At 42.5% G+C, this 21,984-nt stretch overlaps 1 protein-coding gene across 2 annotated transcripts; it reads right to left on the bottom strand.

Annotated features, from left to right (window-relative positions):
* Positions 1 to 251: 251 nt before the first annotated feature.
* CCDC77 (coiled-coil domain containing 77) lies at positions 252 to 21,655 on the bottom strand. 2 transcript variants are annotated; one of them, XM_061638661.1, is made up of 12 exons: positions 21,490 to 21,655; positions 19,610 to 19,665; positions 18,380 to 18,596; positions 15,190 to 15,332; positions 13,223 to 13,319; positions 10,910 to 10,982; positions 10,260 to 10,354; positions 8,173 to 8,321; positions 5,858 to 6,248; positions 3,417 to 3,542; positions 3,134 to 3,286; positions 252 to 587 (listed from the first exon to the last, which is right to left on the bottom strand). In XM_061638661.1, exons 2-12 carry the CDS (start codon positions 19,645 to 19,647, stop codon positions 441 to 443), a joined length of 1,629 nt encoding a protein of 542 aa, XP_061494645.1. In that variant the 5' UTR covers positions 19,648 to 19,665; positions 21,490 to 21,655; the 3' UTR covers positions 252 to 440. The 2 variants fall into 2 exon arrangements, with proteins under 2 accessions (XP_061494645.1, XP_061494646.1); XM_061638662.1 differs by lacking the exon at positions 21,490 to 21,655 and adding an exon at positions 21,219 to 21,387.
* Between the last annotated feature and the right edge of the window lie 329 nt (positions 21,656 to 21,984).

Genomic DNA, 21,984 nt, shown 5'->3' on the forward strand with positions numbered 1-21,984 from the left:
GACACATAGAAGCCACTTTCATCTCCATAATAGCCAGCTACAGAAATGGTACATGTGCCACTTGACTGGTTTCAGGTGATCCTTGCATAGTGCACCAGAATAGATGAAAATGTTCCTACAGGCTGCAGGTGTGTTCTGCGGGAACAACATAAAAAGTGACCAAATGATTTCAGCTCAATCTGTGCATGAACAGACGTTACAAGCAGAGGGAAGCCAAATCTGGGCATGTGTAAAAAATAAAAAAATGAAAAGATGGTAAGAAGAGTTTATTTCCAAATCTCACATTAGCTTTAATAGGCTCCTTCAGTCCTGGAGCATAAAGCTACATCCTACAGTCAGAGCAAGCTACTGTACATGTTGTGTCACAAAATAAAGATATGAGAAAGCTGTTGCCACAATGGCCTTTATCTATGCTACTGGTGTTGGTTGGCGTTTCTTTATCAGCAGACTCTGAGCTCATTTTCCAGCCCATAGATCTTTGACTTTAAATTTTTCAGTTCCCCTTGAATTTTTTTAGTTCTCTTATTCCCCTGGCGAACTTCATGCAGAATTGCAAGGTCTTGGTCTGGCCCCACAGTCATTGTCACCTGGAAAGGAAAAATAGAAATGCAAAGACTCAAATTCAAATACTCATGAACGTCGATGCATTGAAATCCTAGGCAAGAAAAGTATTCTCCCACATAAGCATGCTCCTCCTTAGTCTAGCGAGCTCTGTGTCCCCAGATTAAGAGTCTTGAAAAAAGCTTGTATCAGTGAGTAAGAGCACCTTTTGCCAGCTTCATCTAGCATGACAGCTACAACCCTACCTGACAAAGCTGGATCTTGCTCGCCACAGTCATTCCTACTGCAGGGGTAAGCCAGTGCGGTATCCTCTAGATCAGGGGTGGCTAACCTGTGATCTACTGGCACATCTCCTTCCCTGCTTTGTCATTAAAAAAAATGTAATTTTTAAAAAAATTGTTCCTATGGGGTCCTTGCTGTGCAGCCATGATACCAAAAGCTTTGTAGCACCCAAAGCACCCTCCCCATTTTTCTGTTCTTTTTTAAAATTGGCTGCAACCACTTTGGCATGCAGTCCTTGGAAGTTTGAACATAGGTCAACGTGGCCCTTGGCTCCAAAAAGCTTAAGCATCCTTTCTCTATATATTGCTGGATTACAGGTCCCATCATGACTGGTCATTGGCCATACTGGCTGGGGCTGATGGGAGCTGTAGTTCCAAAAACATCCGGAGGATACGATGTTGGCTATCCTTAGACTACTATAACATATTATGTGGGGCTGCATTTGAATAGTGTTCTGAACCTTCAACAGGTGCAAAATGCTGCTGCTAGGTTGTTAGCTGGGACAGGAAGTTCAGAATATGTTACTTCTAACTTGTTTGATTTGCATTGGCAACCTGTTCATTTCCAGACTTAATTCAAGGTGGTGGTTTTAACCTTTAAAGTGTGGGGCCTGCATCCCTCAAGTACTGTCTTCTTCCATATGTTGCTTCTGCATACTCCTTTCAGCACTGAGGCCTTGCTCTTGATGCCACTTCTGATTGAGACATGATTGGTAATCACTAGGAACAGGGCCTTTTTGGGAGTGCCCTCCACTTTGGGGAATGCCCTCTCTATGGATGTTTCCCACACCTCAACACTTTATGTTTGCAGGGATTTGAACAAACCATATCTATTCAAGAAGGTGGCTGGTCGATGAGTTTTCCTACATTTTGTGATTTTAGTGGTATTATTTCCAGGTTTGGTATTGTTTTGTTGTTGGTATTCAGTTTTCGTAACTCTATGTTGAATTTGTTTATTTGTATTGTATTATGTGAGCAGCTTTGAGTTTCTTCATGAAATGAAGAAAAGTAGCAAATAACCTACTACTACATTTATTTATTTATTATTCTTGTATACTGCCCCATAGCCGAAGCTCTCTGGGCGGTTTACAGTAACATAAATAATTTTTAAAAAACCAGGCCTGGGGAGTGACATCAGCACACGGCAATCCAATATTGATATTTTACAAGGGCAGGGATGGGCAACTTTTTGAATGTCGAGGACTGCAGTCCTTTAGGGGGTAATCTGTTGGGGGACCCCATGCTGGCAGTGGGCAGGGCCACAGCCAAGTGTGCATGGTCACCCCCTCCCCCATCTGCCAGCCCCTTTCCCCTCTCTGTTCCCATCTAGTGAACTAGAGGGGTAGGGACTGATTACTGTAGCCAGAGTTCTGAACTGATAGCTTACAGAAGGCTTTTGAAATTAGACTGGGGGCCACAGGTGGCTGTTAGAGCCACAGGCTGCCCACCTCTGATCTAGGGTTACATAAAACAAGGTACAGAGGGGATCAATCACTTGCCGCCCTGGGTTCCTACTGGGAGGAAGGGCAGGATATAAATGAAATAAATAAATAAATAAATAATAAATCACTGACTTTTATTCTTATTAGGCTGCCGATTTGTAAAGCCTTTGAATTTCATAAATATTAAAATGTATTTACCCTCCTAGTGCTTCATCTTATGTCAAAAACATTCTAGTTGTATTTGACCTGGTTTTACATCAGCAGCCTCTTGTGGTCATGTATAATAAGACTGAAACATTACCATTTTAAACCTCTGGTTAATAAATAGCCTCTGTTTTCCATCTTTGTCTTAGCAATGACAATTGAAATGGTAAAAGAGCAGCCATCAAGGCCTTTTCTAAAGTTAAAGTCATAGGCTTTATGAATGAATCTAATGAATCTCTAGGATCAGTACAGAGAGTTCAAATCCGTTTCCCACTGACTTCAAATGAAAGAAGTAGTCCAAAATATTCCCTAACAGAACAGAACAACTTCAAAATGCTTCAGATAAACTGTACTTCAGTTCTTAATACTGAAATGACAGAAGAACAAAAGCACTCCCAGGATGGTACGTTTAAATGCTATTTACAGTCACAATGTAGTCAAGACGATGTTCAGTTCTGAACATCTCCGTTCACAACCAGGAAGATTCCTGGTTGTGGACTAGGATCTTTATCTTCTTACTTGCAATAGATTTGGAGTTCTGATCATCGAGTAATGCACCAGAGGAATGCTCAATACAAATATTAAAAATTAATTCTTCTTTGTGGATTCCATCCCTGTCCTTCTCCTGGTCATAATAACCACTACCTTGAAAAGCTGCCTCTCGACTTCCTTCAGCCTTTGCCGAAGTTGTTTAATGTCCGTCTTAAAGCCTTCCACCTCCATGAGACGCCGTTTTTCCAACGCCTCGTAGCGCTGGGTCAACAGCTGCAGGCGCTTCCCCATCTTTTCTGAGCGTTCCTGCAGACGTGAAAGCAAACAGAAGATGACAGACAAAGGGATCCCATGAATCACTCTCATAGTATGGAGGAGATGATCACAGCATGTCAAAGTGTCTGCAAAGCATGTCAGCAGCAGCAAAAGGCATTACCTTGAAGATCTCTCGCCCTACATCTCCTTCCTCTCGAATCTTAGCCAGCTCCTCTTCCAGGGAAACACACTGCTCTCGGTACATGTCTGCTAGTCGCTGCTCCTGTGTTAATTGCTCCTGTAGCCCCTGGGGTTGATATAAGAAGCCTCGGATTACCAAATGCCCTAAGCAGGGGTTTTATGCAGAACTGCTTACTTCCCAAAAGGCACAGCCAAGGCACCCTGAGTAAGCAGCTGCCTCTATCATGACAAAGGTGAGAGCAGGGCCATCCTGATGCATACCACCAGGTACTTCGTTTAAAGTGTAGCCGGCTTGAGATAGGAGGTCGTACTCAACTTTTACTCAGAGTAGACTAAGTTACTTGTGGTCATTAATTTCAATGGGTGTTGTCTTGAGTAAGCGTTAGTTGAATACAACCCAGTATTAGTACTTCAGATTGCATGTTTTATGTACAACCCTTTAAGGATGCAAAAAGTCAACTTTGGGCAGGCAGCAAATGAGTAACAGGCACAAAACTGAACCATGCTCGTTTGTTGTGTGCATGTTACCTGGACAAGAAATACAAATAATCTTTTTTTTGTCTGTTTGAAGACTATTCTCAATCCCCCTTCTTTTCTCTTATGAACTAAAACCAATCCATTCTTCAGTCTTTCCATCATCATAATCACGTGATAAACTATAGATGACTTGGTTATAGCACCACTAAAGGTAAAGGTGTCCCCGCACTTATAGTGTGAGTTGTTTCCGACTCTTAGGGTGACGTCTTGCGACGTTTACTAGGCAGACTGTATATATGGGGAGGGATTGCCAGTTCCTTCCCCGGCCTTTCTTTACCCCCCAGCATATGCCAGGTACTCATTTTACCGACCACAGATGGATGGAAGGCTGAGTGGACCTCGACCCCTTTTCCCGGAGATTCGACTTCCTCCTTCCGTTGGAATCGAACTCCGGCCGTGAGCAGAGTTTCGGCTGCGTTACCACTCTGCACCACTAACAGTACTGAAAAAACCAGGGTCTATACCAGTGATTCTCAAATGGTGCGCCCAGGCACACTGGTGCGCCCTAAGAGGTGGCTAGGTGTGCCTCAGATATTATGAAAGTATATTTTAAAAATGAGAAAAATGAGAAGAAACCCATTTGTATAGGGTAAGTAATAGTTTTCTATAGTTTATTTTTATTCATAGTTTAAAATATGTTGATATATTTTTAATTTTGTACACAAAGTGCGCCAGAAAATGTTTATTATGTTTTACAGTGCGCCGCAAACCAAAAACGTTTGAGAACCACTGGTCTATACACAGAGACTCTCTCAACCCATCAGGAATTATACAAGCCTTCACATCAACAAGTGCACAGCCCTGCTGGATCACGCCAAAGTCTCATCTAAGCCAGCATTCTATTTTCCCAGAAGTTAACTGGATACTTCTGGGAGGTTCACAAGGAGGCCATGAGTGCGACAGTGTTCCCCTGTGATGTGAAAAAACCTCTTGAAACTGAGGGGAGCAGGGAGGAGACAGTGACTGGCAGGGCAGCATAACACTACATCTCAATGCCCCAGAACATCATGGGATGTTGAAATTTCATGATGTTCTATTACTGAGCATTCATAGGAAGAGCTTGCTGAATCGGGTCAATGGCCCTGTCCTTATCATGGTCAGTCAGATGCCCATGGGAAGCCTGCAAGCAGGACCTGAGTGCAAGAACGCTCTTCCCATTTGTGATTCCCAGCAACTGGTATTCAGAAACATACTGCTTCTGACAGTGAAGACAGAACATAGCCATCATGGCTAGTAGCCATTGATAGTCTTTTCCTCCATGAATTTGTTTAATGTTCTATTAAAGCCATGCAAGTTGGTGGCCATCACATCATCTTGTGGGGGGAAATTCCATCATTTAACTATGCTATGTACTTTCTTTTGTCTATCCTGAATCTTCCAACATTCAGCTTAATTGGATGTCCCGAAAGTCTAGTGTTATGGGGTAGGGAGTAAAACTTCTATCTACTTTCCCCATGCTATGTATAATTTTAAACACTTCTATCATGTCACCTGTTACTTGCCTTTTCTCTAAACTAAAAAGCCCCAAATGCTGTAACTTTTCCACATAGGTGAGTTGCTCCATCACCTTGACCAAAACCAACCTTTTCCAAGTCTACAAATATTCTTTTTCAGGCGAGGTGACCAAGAAGTATCCCAAGTGAGGTTGCACCACAGATTTGTATAACAGCATTATATGGGGAGTTTTATTTTCAGTTCCTTTCCTAATGACCCCTAGCACAGCATTCATTCCCCCCCACAACTGCAGCATGCTGGGTCTGCATCTTCATCGAGCTATCCACTACAACCCCAAGGTTTCATTCCTGGTCAGTCACCACCAAGGTCAGACCCCCATGAGCTTGTAGATGAAATTAAGGACAGTTAGATTACAACAGCCCCCATTACCTTAATATCTGCACTGTAGAGTTTATGACATTCATGCTGTGCTCGAGAAACACGCTTGCCATCTTTCCCTTTCCTTTTCTTGTGGCTGTCTGGCTTCCTGCCAGAAGCTGCTCCTCTGCCAACACTATGCTGACAGGGGCTGCTGTCCCACTGGTCAGGACTGCTGTCCCACTGGTCAGGGCTGCTGTCCCGACTTCTGTTGATGTCCTCTCGACCCTGACTGCTGCCCCACTGAACCCTGCTCTGTTTAGATGCATCTTTGCTTTTGTCCAGCTTCCTAAGTAGATTGTCCTTCTCTGCCATCCAGGATTTCTCATTTGCCCGTGCGTCAAACTTCATCTGGAGAAAATCTCTGGTGCTCTCGTACAGCAAGTTTTGAGCTTTGTGGTATCTGGAGAGAGGAATGACAATGAACTGGTAATCGATTTGTTCCCCCATGCATTTATGCAACAAAAAACATGTTAAAAATTAAAATCAGATCATCAGCAATTACAGAAAGATATTTTGTTAATTGCCTGCATAAGTTTGCTGGCATAGAAAAGTTTTCAGACATTTAACTCTAAAATAGAAGGCGCCTGCTGAATCTACATTGGCAGAGCGTTCCACAGGACTGGGCAGATGACACCAAAGGCTTAATTTCTTGTTGCTGTCAAATCAGCCTCCCTAAACTAAGGGGATGACCAATGCTGCTCCTGCAGATGACCTCAGTGATTGAGGTGGAATATAATGGTTCAGGTGGTCCCCAGACCTAGGTTGTTTAGGGCTTTGTAAATATAAAGATCTTGAACCTTTATTTATTTATTTATTTGTATCTCACCTTCCCTTGAAGGATCTCAAGGCAGCATACACGTTTCTCTTCCCCGCCCCCATTTTATCCACACAACCTACCTGTGAGGTAGGTTAGGCTGAGAGATAGTGACTGACCCAAGATCACCCAGTGAGCTTATGCCTGAGTAGGGATTTGAACCCTGGTCTCCCAGGTCCTTGTCCAGTATTCTGACCAATATGCCACACTGACTATTCCCTTGCAAGCCAGCGTGGGGAATGGGAAACAATGGCTTTACAGTTCTCTCATTATAAGCTTTTCTAAGATTATATCTGCACTGCCTCTCTGTCAATGGGTAACTGTGGCCTGGCTTTGGGCCTACATGGAACCACCATGAGGGACCTGGAGGCCTCCTTCCCTACAGACGCTCGGGTATTAAGATCAGCACAGGGGGCCCTTTTGGTAGTTCCCCTTGGAAGCTCGGGTGGTGGTGGCCTGGGAGAGGACATTCTCTGGTGGTCCCTAAGTTGTGGAACGCCCTTCCCACCAAGATGCATATGGTAACTTCATTGTACGGTTTTAGGCAAATGCTGAAGATGCATCTCTTTACTTTGGCCTTTGACACCTCAGAAGTATATTTTTAGGACCCACTCTATTGGGGGATTTTAGGTTGTTTTTAATTGTTTTTAATGCTGTATTTTAAAATTGTTGTAACCCTTGGACCTTTGGGTGAAAGGTGGGTAATAAGTGTTAATAACAACAATAATAATTTGGGCTTCTTCGGGAGAAGGGTGGTGTACAAATTAAATAAATAAAAATAATAATTTATACTGGAGTCAGACCATTGGTCCATCTAGTCCAGTACTACTTATTCCGACTGCAAGCAGTTTATCAGGGTTAATAAGCAGAAGTCTCTCTCTGAACCAATACCCAAGATCCTTTGGCTGAAGATTTGGGGAATGACCTTGGGACCTTGCATGCATGAAAACAGTATGCCCCACAACAGAGCTATGGACTCTTCTTCAAATAAAAGCAACACCCAAAGGTAATCACTCACAAAGAAAGCCATGCTTCCCTCACATGCCTGAGCAGGGTCTCAAACCCTGGACCATGAGATTAAAAATCTGATGCTGTACCGACATTGGTCCCTATCAACAGAGTAGCAAATGTGCAGCTGGTTTCTAGAGTATGTTATTTGTGTGTCCTCTCTTGCCACCATCTTTCTGGTGCTAGAGACACAGTGTGTCGTATCACTTCTCACAAATCAAATCTGCACCACTGGGAGGTTCAGACATGGCCATAATATAGCTGACCGGCACATCTTCGCATCACAACAGGGTTTGTTTTTATAAGTCCCAGGTTATGGTCGGAAGGCACATGAAGCTACCACCTTGCTGAAGCTAAATAGATCTGGGTTTGGTCAGTATCTGGATGTGTGACTTCTAAGGAACCACATGTACATCATCTTGGGCTTCACAATGAAAGAAAGGCGGGATAAACATGATTTGTATTCAGACTCAAAGCAAGACACATTTTGTCTTGCACTTACTTCTCAGTAAGGTCTTTGATCTTCTCCTGATCTCTCTGATGCTGGACCTGAGTCTCTTCTATACGGATTCGTCTGTCCTCCAGCAATGTTTCAATCTGCTCCTTGGATAGCTTGGTCTGCTCTTCTAGTTGAGCCTGAAGAGCTTCAACCTGGATGAGCACAGAAAAGGGGGAAGGATTAGGCGGCAGTGCTTTCCCTTGCGGAACGGCTAACCTTTCTCTGCTCTGTTTTTTCCTGCAGGTTTTAGATATTACTAGTTTCCCCTTTAGGGAAGGTCAACACTTTGCGATTCCAAAATGGTTGCACAAATCCAACCATTTGAGAATTATGTGAAGGAACGGTCACATCAGGTCAAGTCATCTGCCCTGTGTAGTACGGTTTTCCTTTTCATTTCAATCATAATTTTCATAATTTCCCCCCTTTCTATCGTAATGTTTTTAAAAGACATAAGCTAAGTGGTGACGGACATAAAAAGATACCAGGTTTAAGACAAACGAAACCAGGTATTTTTCACACTATGCACGAGTGCCACAGGATGAACTTCCCTATCATATCTTGATTAGCCACAGTGGAAGACTCAGGGATGAACTAGATGGACCTTAGTCTGAATCAGCATGGCAATTCTGAGCTTTTCCCCACATCTCACACTTTTTGTTGTTATTGCAAGATGAAGTTGGAAGTCATTTGGTAAAAAATGCACTTGCAAGGTCCTGATAATCCTGGTCAGGATCTTGCAAATCCTTTTTTAAAAAATACAAAAACAAAAATGCGAATCATTTGATTTTGGATTTTTTTTTTGCATGCAATTTTAGGTTTTTCTTCACCCTTCTTATTCAGCTAGATGAACTGTGAAATTCAGAGTTTTGCACAATAAAAAGCTGCACTCCTATCCAAGTTGTCAGTGCTGGGATAATTATCAGAAGCAATACTTAAAATCAACTGAAAAGCTAAAGATTGCAATGAGAGATTGGAGCAGAATTAAGAGAAATATAACAGCTCAACTCATAACTACTCTTTCATTGGTGTAATCTGCAAATAAAGTACCCCCGTCAATGAACTCTTTGTTTGCAAGTTCCTCGACTAATTCAATGACCATGCTATTCACAATCCATGATGATTATGGATTGTCATATGACATGTGATTTGGAGCTATTTACTCTTTGGTAGGTTTTCTTGCTTTTTATGAAATGCACTTGATTGATCACCATGTGAATGAGTTGTTAATTGGTCATTTGAATAGTCCAGCTACACTGGTTTAAAAGTTAACTTAAGGAAGATCATGGAAGGAACATTTCTTACCCCCTTTTACACTGAGGCCATCAAGACAGAACAGGGCCCCACTTACCAGAATGAGCAGGAAGGTCCTCAAATCCAACAGGACTGGCTTACCACATTTTGAAATATCTGATGTTATGTTACGGTTTATTTCTTTGCCTCCCTTTTAACCAAATAGGTGGTTAAAAAACACAAATACAAAATACACATCATGCAATACACATGACCATCTAAAGAGGGAGGTCCTTATAAAACTATGAAGTTCAGAGTCTAGAATTACCTAACTATACCACTACCTCTTCCCTCCAACCACCCCATGTATTTCATTCTGCACTGTTCAGAAGGGACACCCAAATCTCAGAATATATAGATATTGGGGGGTGCAAAGTAGCTGCAGAGGAGGAAGACTGGGGGGACTGGAAACTTTCCTTCTGTGATACTTCCTTAAGTTAACTTATCTAAGGAGACAGGCCATTATTTCTCACCTGTCTAAAGCATCCAGGCTCAATTAGAAACTCAGCCTTCCAGCCCAACTAATACACTGGAGTTGGGGGCAGGGACTGGCCAGTTGTTCTTCCTGTCCCAATGCCTCATCTCCCAAAGATGTCTGCATCTTCCAAAGGGTAGCCCATTTTACAGGAGATATCATGGACCTAAATATTTGCTTCCCTGATTTCACCGGAAACAATGTGCAAAAAATCATCCACACCACTGGCAAAGCTGATTTTCACAGTGAAGGAACTCTTTGGTTTTAGAGATCTAAAAGCAACAGAAGTTCAGGTTGCACAAAGCCACTTGTGGCTAGCAATTACCTGTAATAAGAGTGTTTGCTCATCACTCCGGTATCTATCCCCACTTTCTGGTTTCTCTCCCTTACCTGCTGGTGTTGCAGCAGGGAGTTTAACACCTAAAGCAGAAATAAAAGTTTAACTGATAGAGAAAAACTATGCCTCTTCATTCATCTAAGTCAACGTTTTTTTCAATTTTTTCCTTGAAAATTGCTGATGGTCTTGGTGGCCACTTAATGATTTTTTTTTTACCTGTTGTAGCAATTGTAAAGCACTGTGCTACAAGCTATATGATTTTTTTGTGTTTTTATTGCTCCTTTTATTTCCTATATTGTATTTCATTGTATTATGATTTGAATATGGAGCGCAAACTGTAATACAATGAAATACAATATAAGAAATAAAAGAAACAGTAAAAATACGGTGAAAAATCAATATGAATATTTCATGCAGACACGTCATGGACCACCTGAATGAAACTCATGGACCACAGTTTGGGAACCCCTGATCTACCTAACTGGAAAGAGATTTTCTTATGAGGAAAAGAGGGTAGAGGTACATCCACCTGACACTATTCAGGAATAATTACACATAAAGCTTTTGCACGCATCCCCATGATATCCTCTTTCATCAGACGTCCCTTTGTTGGAGACAATTTTTGGTTTCTCAACTACCTGCTTTTGTAGTATGCTTATCACTTCGATCATGTGAATCTCTGCTCTTGGTTAGTCTTTGAGGTACAGTGGCCTATAAAAACAAAATTAAAAAATTAAAAAGCGAAGTGCATCCAAAACAACCCCAGGAAAGAGAGATGAAATCTCAAGATGCTATAAAGGAATTTATTTTTAGAAAAAGCCCAATCCGTTTCGGCCTACAGTTATTTTAGGCCTTCATCAGGGGTCAAATTAAAATGTAGTCATCAGTGAAGGTAAAAAAGTGATTGCGCGGAGAGCGCTGCAGACTGTTTTTACATATTAATTTTTGTAAAAATAAATTCCTTCATAACATTTATAAGAACCAAAACAGTTTCCGCATTTTCTGCTCTGCTTTCAAGGTAGACATTAGGAGCAATGCAATGCAAAACAACCACCACCACCCTAACTGGGAAAATAATTTTAAACTAACATAGGGGCACAACTGAATGCCTAAAAAGTTTTAAACTGTTTTTAATGTATTTCATATTGTTGTGACCTGCCCTGGAACCTACTGGTGAAGGGCAGGTAATAAATTTAACAACCAAAACAACAACAGAGAGCAACATGAACCTGTGGCTCAGCTTTTGCTGCAGTTTTGTTACTCTAGCAACTCAGTTCCTAGAAGGCTGCTTCTAAAGGGGAACCGAGGCTGGGTGCATAGTTTCCATCTAGTTCTGCCACCCAAAAGTACCAAACGGGTGGTGTGTCACTGCTAGGACTGGGTTTCAGAGTTAGGAGTCAGCATTCTCTCGACCCAGTTTCAGGATTGTGCGCTGGACCCTAAGAGTTGCTCCCTTAGCACTGCAATGTAGAGGCCTGGGCCTGTATGCTATAGTTATGCGCCCCCATTTGGTGCACCATTAAGTCACTAACTAAGCATAAAATTGCAGCTGAAACAACTGTAGTCTGCTCTTGTGCTTGCCAACTTCAAAGTGAATACTGCCAGAAGTTCCTGAATACATTGTAAAGAACAGAGTTCAGAGAGGCAGAAAACTAGGAAGTGGGGAGTGATATTTAACTGTATCCATCCACTTGCAGGACAGATGTCTACTCACAATGGGAATCTCCCTTTCTCTCCTCCTGCACACCTCTCAAATGTGTGGGCCGGGTGTGCTGCAGGGGAGAGGGTCCCGTTACTTCTGCTCACACAAAGCTGGATAGCACCCTAACCTCTTGTCTCCCCCTCATTATGTCAGTTATACGGTATGGCATATTGAAGTAAAGCTTCCATGAACTCCTAAGAAGTCTGCGAAGTTATTTCTTTGTAGAGGTATCACCTGAATCCTTTGCCATATTCTTTTTCTATTAAATGCAAATGATGATCTTTCGATCTCCTTGAGCAGATTTTCAGAGTGTACAAGGAGAATATGAGAGAAATGGCCAAAAATTGGCTTCCCTCCCTTCCTCCAGTGGGAGCATCCAGTGAGTGAAGTTCTGCTTAAGGGAGTTTAGGATCCAAATCTCTACTTTTCCATCTCATTGTTGGGATGCCCAAAGTGGTTTACAGACAGAAGAATTAAAATGTTATTGTTTAATAACAGCATATAAGCAATTTCAAGAAGAAAACCAGATAACATCTAACACCAGGCCACAGGGTTGTTGAATTAGATATCTGACAAAGTGGGCCCTGACCCATGAAAGCTTTAATCACAATTAATATATTAGTCTTTAGGGTGCCACAGGACTGCTGCTGCAACACAGTTACCCTTCTAAAATGTGTAACACCAAGTAGCTTGTTGGGCAACTTAAAGTGAAGCTGCCTAATGGGTTACTTTGTGGGGGCTATTCCATAGTTATAAATTTTAGAGGGGTAGCTGAGTTAGCCTACTGCAACTTGCAGCAGAGTCCTGCTTAGTTATTTCCAACAAACAATCAAGTGTTTCTAGTTCTGCCAAGACTTCAACCTTTGGGTTTTTTTTATTGTTGACTTCTTTTAACTTTTCCTTAGGGATCTAGGCAGCAGTCCTATACACTTACCTGGAAATCTCATTAAACACAGTGGGGCTTACTTTTGGGTAGACATGCATAGGACTGCACGCATGGCATATAGTCCTTTTCAGTCCAGAAATATACTTTAGCTATTTCAATATATATTGTTGCCAATTTTTTATTTTTTTGCGATCTCTGTGTTATTTTATATGTTGCATTTTACTGTACTTTATTGTTTTAATCTACTCTGTGAACTACCACAGGCAATATCTCTAATGCAACGCGTATCTCAGAGAGGCAATATAGGACGTTTAAAAAATAAACTCAGTCAAAATGTCTACAGCTTAACAGAGGTGTTCTTACCTTGTGAGGCGGTTCCTTGTGAAAATAGGTAATTTCGCCATTGTCTGTTCCCAGTAAAGCCAAAAGGTGCTGGATTTTCTTTCTATCCTCCAGCTCCCTGGAATCAATTTAAAGGACAGTGACCTCTTTTCCTTTTCCCAAATGCACCAGCTGTTGTTTCCCAAATGCACCAGCCATCTTTAAGGCTGACTGGTGGACGCCCAGCTAACATCTGAGAAGGAGCAGGAGATAGCTTCCTTGTCCACATACACTGGGGGAAGGTAGAATCTGGCTTTGCATAAGATCTCATGAAAAGGTCTCATTTCTCTTTTCCCATCTAAAGATGCTCTCTCTCTCTCTTTCCTCACTAGATGTTGCATCTCTTCCACAAAGAGTTGATGGAGAATATTGTACCGCTCCATACTAAAAATGGGGATTTGCTTCGCTTCTCCTCTTCAACCCCAAGAAGCAGTATTAGCAAACCAATAAAAAACCCCAAAGTTTAACTTCTCATCTGTATTTAGAGTTCCCTTCAAGTTAATAAAGAAGTGGCTTTATATAGCAGTGGCTGTTCAAAGTCAGAATGGTTTCCAATGTTACTTTTTAGGAGAATGTGTATTGTCAGTTGGTCCACTGATGCATCTTTAGAATAATTTGATGAATATCCATTTAAGCGCTAAGCCACATATAGTAGAAATGTTCTGGATGTTCTCCCCTGGACATACATTTCAACAGTGAACTGACTTAATCATTTTGAAATTACACTAACAGGTATGTACATGTAGGATGGTATAGGACAGTAACAAATAATATGGGAAACTAATATTGGTGTGTACAGAATGCATATAGCAAGGTGAATAGGTTGTATTACAGAAACTCAGCCATATCTCCTGTTAAAGGCATTTAATGTTTGCAAAATTGTATGAAGTAAGTGGAGCTGGAAGAATTAATTCCCCAAGTATGAGTTAAAAAGCATGAACTCCTAATTTAAGGACAGCAACTCCATTTAATTCTAAATCTATACCAAACAACTTTCTCTCCTACCTGGCTTAGATGTACTTATGAAAGAGGGGCCATTGGAAACCATAAGTAATGGCTACATATTGTGACAAGCCAACAGTTGTGAATGCCTTATCTAGCTCAGTGTCATTTTTTAAAAAATGGACACCATCGTGACTCCAAGTTTAACTCTGACCAAAGCATGTCTGAATGTGTGATAATAGTAGTTATTCATTACCAAACCAGGCTGGTATAATTCAATGTTGCTAGAGTTAGCTAATATGTGTTAGCATTTATGAAAAGTTATCACTGGCAACAATGAAGCAAGAGGAGTCAAATTCACCGTGGTATGTCATTAGTATTTTTGCTTGTGAGCAGAGACACATGCACTGACTACAGCATGGAAATGGAGGCCTTTCCAAGTTATATCCTAGGACGAAAAGAATCTCCACCAGGTTATTCATCTTTCCCTCCTTATACATGTTTTGCACACTAGACTTCCATCTAGAGAAAGTGCAGAAGGGTGTGTATATTTAAATCACACCCCAAAGTCCCTCCATAACTGCTCTATATATCCCAGCACAGTAGTCCAGCAAAGAAGAGTGGAATACCTTCTCCAGCCTCTCCAGGACAACAACAGAGGGGAGTGGACAGCAGCACATCTACTTTAGGCTAGGTAGCGTGCACCACATTCTTCCCTGTAGATCTTTTCACTTGGGAGAGAAGGGCAAATGCCCCTATATCAATAAGATGATATGACATAAGCATATTGGTCCCCTCTGCAAGCTGTTCACATACCCCATCTTTGTCCGGGCAGAAAAACTACACAAACACATTCCAAAACCGTAGTTACTGTCATCTGCAGATGCTTTCCATACTGTTAAAAGACATCCATCTAGCATCTAACACCACACGTGCATCCAGAGATGAGGGGAAGGTTTGCTAGTTGCCTTCCTCATTTCCCCACTTTTCCCACCCAGGGAACCAACCTGATTTTCAGCCGATCATTCTCAGCATAAAGACGCAACACGTGCTCTCTCTCTTGAAAGAGGTAAACTTGCATGTCACTCAAAGCCTTCTGCAGCTCTGCAATTTCTTCTTCTCGCTGACGCATTTCCCACTGTAATTTGTGCTGGGGTGGGGGGAATGGAAGCATGTTATTATTTGATCACCTGGGAGTTAAAGCAAATGTAGGGCAGAGCCAGGTTTTCTGATTCTTCATGGAGAACTCTGGCCCATCACAAAACCCTGCCAGCTTTCAATAAGAGTGGTATTATTTATTTATGAATCACCCTTCTTCAAAAAGAGTCTAGGGCGATGTGCAATCAGCATGTAAACAGAATACAGTAAAACCATGCTAAAAGCATATGTAAACTATAGGTTTTTGGTGCAGATCAATCAAAACACGAATACATACATGGATAAGTGAGGTGTATTCCTCATCAGCAAACTGTGAAAGCTTGGGCAAATAAAAATGTTTTCAGTTGGCATCTGAAACCTCAATAACGTGGGAGACAAATGCACCTCTAAAGTAAGATAATTCCAGAATCGGGCCCCTACCATGAAGAAGGCCCTTATGTGTGTTCCCTTATCCTGAATCTTGGTGGGGACTGTGAGCAGAGCCCTCCTCCCTCGGCCAGTATGAAGAAGCCTATTGGCTGGTATTGGAGGAAGCATTTCTGCAAGTATTTGGGGCCCAAGCAATATAAGGCTTTGCAAACCATTACTAATACCTTGAATCAAGCCTGGTAGCATATAGGCAGCCATTGCACAGCTTTTAGAAGTGCTACATGATCCCATCTCACTTCCTAGTTAATAACCTGGCAGCCACATTCTGCACTAGCTACAGCTTCTGGACCATTTTCAAAGGCAACTCCATATAGAGTGCACAGCAATAACTGAAATGCAAGATCATTGGAATCTGGGCTACTGATAGCAGGCTACCCTGGCCCAGAAGTTGCCAGAGCTGGAAATAGGCTCTTTGGCACTGAAGTCTCTAACGACAACTGTGGATTAATGAGTACCCCCAAGTTACGTACCTGCTCCATTAAGGGGGAATACACCCCATCCTAAATAAGTTGTCTTCCCAATTCCAGGATGAAAGAAGTGCCTATCCACAGTACCTCTGTCTTATCAAGATTCAAATCGTAGCTTATTGGCCCTCATCCAGTCCGCCACTGTCTCCAAGCTTCAATCCAGCATGTTGAGATTGAAATGGATCCAGACACTCAGCTTCATCCAGGTATGCTTGTAGTTGCCCAGCCACCACCCTTTCAAGTACAGTAGGGCCCTGCTTATATGGCGGGTTAGGGACCAGGCCCCCACTGTAAAGCAGAAATCGCCATAAAGTGGAACCCATTGACTTTAATGGGTCGCATTGCACAAAAATGCAGCGAAAATGCAGCAAAATCGGCTTTAAAACGGGGAATTTCCCGATTGAAAGCCGCTGCATCAGCCAAATGCTGTAAAGCGGGGCCCTACTGTACCTTACTCAAAAAAGGGATTATCGCAACTGGGTGATACTTATCTAATACCTCTGGATCCAGAGAGGGCTTCTTCAGGAGGGAATTCACTATTTTCTCCGTCAAAGTGGGTGGCACCACCCCTCTTGCAACAAAGCATTTACCACTTCCCAGAGCCACCCTGTCAATCCTTCACAGCTATATCATACAAGCCAAGATTGACAAGGGTTGAGAAGGCATGTGGCTGGCCAAACCCCTGCAAGTGTCCTGTCCGTCTCCTCAGGCCACAATAACTAAAAATGATCCCACAAAATGTAGCTAGATGGTGCTCCAGGGATCTTGCCAGGATTTGCATTGACAGTGGTGTCAACTTCAGTACAAATACAAGTGATTTTGCCCTCAAGGTGAAAAGCAAACTTGCTACAGCAGGTCTTAAACTGGTGAGATATTCTGATTACTTGGCTAGTCCTAATCACCTCTTTTACTACATGAAACAGCTCTGCTGGATGGTTCACTGAGGATGCATTAGTGATGGAGAAGTATGTGTTCTTCATTCTGCAACTATTGTCCAGCCTATTTCATAGCTCAGAGCTTTGGAGAGTACCAAAGGGCATTCCGAGCTCTACTAGATCAGAGACGGTGCTCAGGAGCAATCACATTAATAGCCCTCCTCATCTTGCCATTCCATAATGAGACTAAGGCATCAAAAGGAATGCCAGGCATGTCAACTGGAAACTCCACAAATGCCATCAGGAAACCCTCAAAAGATGGTGTGCCCCACAAGGCTTCATAGGTCCCCCATCCCTGCAGGAGGGGATCGGTCATAGGCAATCCAAATCTCACCAGGGAATGATTCATCCATGACAGTGGAGTGACCCCCCCCAATCAGATCATTCCCAAACCGATCTGCTGTCAAGACCAGATCAAGGATATGACCTGATTTATGTACCACGTCAGTGGTAAGAGGTGGGGCTGGCATGGATGTTGAAGTTCCCCAGAACCACTATCCTGGGATTATTTACACCAAACACCACTTCTGCCAGGGCAATCACAGTAGTTGTTTGGCAGCAGCACTGGGGCAACATCAACAAAATCCCAATTATGTCTCTGTGACCTAATACCAAGTACAACCCCTCACATCTGGCTTCCAGTCTATATTTGATGGATACTAGTTTTCAATCAAATATAGCACTGATTTAATTGCTGCCAGGTTAGAATTCATACTGTTTAGGAAGCAGATGAGGCATGACACTCAAGCTCAGGTTTATATTTTTAAAAAATGAACAGTGTGAAGATTTCCTTCATTCCACAATTAATTTTCAGGGTGTCTCCCCCAGCTATAGATGGCTCCGACAACTATAGCCAGGCTCCAGGTGGTTCACACTTACTACTCTTGGTATTTTCAAAATGGACCAATATTTCTCACTTGGAATTTCCCAGAAAATCCAAGATGGTAAAGGGACCATTGTCCTTACCTGAAAGGTGTTTCTCAGAGGTGCTGAACACATGACATGGTAGGATTATGTCAACCTGCCATGAGAGGGTGGCATAATCCCACCATGCCATGTGTTTACCACCTCTGGAGAACACCCTCTTTGCAAAAAGAAAAACATAAAGCAAATCAGCAAACATTTAAATCCTAATTCAAAATATTAAAGGTTTCTTTGCTAGCCACTGGACAATGTGATCCATACACCCATATCTAGCTTTTTCCAACCTGCTCATCGTATGTTGCTTTGTATCTCTCCAGTCTTTTGACCAGCTCCTCATGCTCTTCGTCAAATTCTGCAATTTTCTTCCGGTAGTATTCCAGCAGTTGCCGGGAGGGGCGGAGATAGGCCAGACGTTCATTGATTGAAGGAAGAGGAGTAGAATCATTCCGGAAAGGAGAGGGGGAACTAGCACGTCTGGGGGAGCCATGGCAGGCGGCTGACCTAAGCAACATGATTGAATATAACAAGAACACTTAAGTTACTAGGCCATAAAGACCACCAAACCTTCATTCTTGCACAATAAACAATAACATAAAAACACAGGGCTTGCAGTTTCATACATGTTACAAAATCTGGATTTGAATTAAAAAATTATTTAAATCCTGTATTTAATCTACCCTGCCTCCAGTTTCTCAAAATCTGTGGTAGGCCCCTTTTGGGGCAAATGGAAAGTTAGAGAGGAGGTGTGAGGTTCCAAGATATGAAGGGATTTTGAGGCAGATGAAGATATTCTTCCCCCCAGAAAAGAACTGAGTTGTGTTATTGCTCCATGAGAGGGGACCCACACGGATCCATCATTAATTTTTGAGAGAGTCTACTCCCTTGTGACAAAAACAACCCCCCCCCCTTCCATGAAACCTCTCTGGACAAAAACATGCCTAAGCACACCCAGGAATCTGCATTATTCCACATCTGAAAGTGACTCTTCCGCTTCACCACTCCCATGTCTCAGCAAATTGTTGACTATGATACATGCAGGAAATACTCTGAAGCGACCTTGCATCTTTCAGGTATCTGATTGAAGCATTTGAATTCCCACCTCCTCTTGGGAATTCTTTCCCCTTCCTCTACACAGAAATAAATTTGATTAGGAAATTTCCTTTGTCTTTGTATTGCTGGTTTAAGCAAAGAAGGGGAAATGTGTGCATAGGCACTAATTGGTTGCCTGTGGCCTGTATGTACAGTATATGATGCATACATGACAGAGTGGTGTGGGGTAGCCACACCCACATTAGCATTGGCTATACCATAGCTTCTGGCCCATGTGGTCCTGAAAGGGCTGGCCATCAGGCTGAAAAAGATTAGTCACATCTGTCTTAGGTGTAGGTGGGTACCAAGCCACATTACAATGGACTATCTTTAGCAGTGGAATGAAAGGATGGTCTTTACAGAGACATAGCATGAACATTTAAGACAAACAAAGACAGAAGAAAGCAGCTATCTCCCCAACTTACCTTTTGGAAGTGGAGGGTGTTCTTGGAGATGAAGTCATGGTGTTCACTCCCGCCACCTGCAACAGTGTCAAATATACTCTCTAGTAACAGAAGCATATGGTCGGAGGCTCAGAGAATGTGTGTTAATGGTTCTCTAGTGACCTGTTTTTCTTTTCACACCAACAGATGCCCATGCGCAAATAAATTAATTTGAGAAATAAATGCACAGTAACCAAGCAGTGCTACAACCAACAATTTTTCAATCCATATTGACGAGGCAAAATATACACTTTCAAAACACTTCATACACAATAGTGCCTGTTTAATGATTTATTACACAAGGCATCCCAATGAAATTAAGCTAGCCTAGAGACAGTCATGCCACACATATGCACAGCTAAGAAAATATGCTTTTAGTAGGGGGCGATGCCTATCTAAGCCTGCCTGAACACCATCCTCTTCAAGTTAGCAGCATAGGTGTCAAGGACCCTGGTGAATTAGCATGTGGGAATTTGCCAGGATTTGCAACCAAGGGAAAACAACAAGGAATGGACAGTGGTGAACATTAGTGTGTGGAAAAGGTAGCAAGGAAAGAGGTAGGTAGGAAGCAAACTGGATATGTAAGATACTGTTAAAAAGGGGGCTTAAATTATGGGGAGTTGTGCTAGTGTTGGTGAGTATTTATTTATTTATTGCATTTATATCCCCCCTTCCCTTCAAAGAGCTCAAGGTGACATACATGGATCTCCCCCTCCTCATTTAATTCCAGCAACAACCCTGTGAGTTGGATTAGGCTGAGAGGCAGTGACTGACCCAAGGTCACCCAGTGAGCTTCATGGCTGAGCGGGAATTCAAACCCTGGTCCCTCAAGTCCTGGTTCAACTGTCTAACCACTACACCAACACAGTCAAGGAGAGGTTTGAGCCCAACACAGAGGTGCATCTGGCATCTTCATTATACAGCTTTTGTTGTATGCTGAAGACGCACCTCTTCACCCTGGTGTTCAACACTTGAGACTAGGGTTGCCAGGTTTTAAAGATACTGAAGACCACTTGGTTGCCAGTCTCCAAGAGGTCTTCTGTATCTTTAAAAGTTATGCAGGGGGAAGGGAGAATTCCACCTTGTGGTTTTTTCCATTACAGGGTTGCAAGAACACCTGCACTTGGCTGACTTTCTCTTCTCCTAAAGATACAGGATCAGTCTCAGGCCATGAACCTGGCAACCCTACTTGAGACATATAGTTTTAGGACCCTCTATAGTTGTGATTTAAAAAAAATGTTTTTAATATTTTATTTTATATTGTTGTGACCCACCCTAGGTCCAGGTAATAAATCTAATAACAGCAACAACCTCTTCACCAAGTCCAAGGCTGCATACATTTAAGTGCATTATTTCCCCCAAAGAATCCTGGGAACTGAAGTTTACACCTTACAGAGCTACAGTTGCCAGCACCCTTAACAAACTATACTTCCCATGATTCTCTAGAGCCCATTAAATAAAAATGGGTTTAGTTCTAAATGAGTATGCATAGGGAGCTATGACTGTTTAAAATGGAATTATAGTGGAATAAATGTGTGGTGTGAATGTGGCCTTGGGAGAAAACAACGCCCTTTAAATGTATGGCGCGTACCCAAAGTGTCTATGCATCCCCCCATGCTGGTGCCTCCTTCTCCCCAAACCAACGACGGTCACTCCAAAAGTACATATTTGCTTCCTGGGCATCTGCTTGCTAGACAGCTTGATCGTTGAGATAATTTGACAACCGGGAGCCACCGCTTTCTCTCTTGCTCTCCGTGAACCTTGGGCAGACCACCTCCCCCATCCTTCGGAACAAGCCGCTTGCACGCCCTGCTTCTGCGCCCCCAGTTGCCCGTATCTCCCCACCACGCATAAACACTAACCGCTCGAGCAACTCCCGTTCGCGCTGCAGCTAGAAGCGGTCTCAACGGCACAACCAAAAAATCAAGGCAAGGGCCAAGCTACCGCTGTAAGAGTTCTCCAATCGCAAGGATCGTAAGAAACGATGTCAGAGTTCCTGTCCAATCACAGCTCTTTAGCCATCCGCCTCCCTTTTTAAAAGTTCGTTTACAGCTCTCGTTGGGAAGGGAAGTCCCAACGTAGAAACAATGGGGTCCAGGCGATAAAAAAAGCTTAAGGCACTTGTGATATCTTAAAAACACTCTTATGTGTACTTAGAAGCAATTACCACTAGGGTCAATGGGGCTTACTCCTAGGTAAGTGGATTCTGGAAGCTTGCTGAAAGTTTTTCAAATATTTCGCGAAAAGGAAAGCAAACGCGGGAGTAAGTAAAGGTGAATCGTCTTCATTTGTGTTTCCTAGTATCGACTTCCCATTTTAATGAGTAATAATTATTTTGCCACTTATTTGCAGCGAAG

The sequence above is a fragment of the Rhineura floridana genome, chromosome 8 (assembly GCF_030035675.1).
Source record: "Rhineura floridana isolate rRhiFlo1 chromosome 8, rRhiFlo1.hap2, whole genome shotgun sequence".
NCBI classification, from domain to species: domain Eukaryota; kingdom Metazoa; phylum Chordata; class Lepidosauria; order Squamata; family Rhineuridae; genus Rhineura; species Rhineura floridana.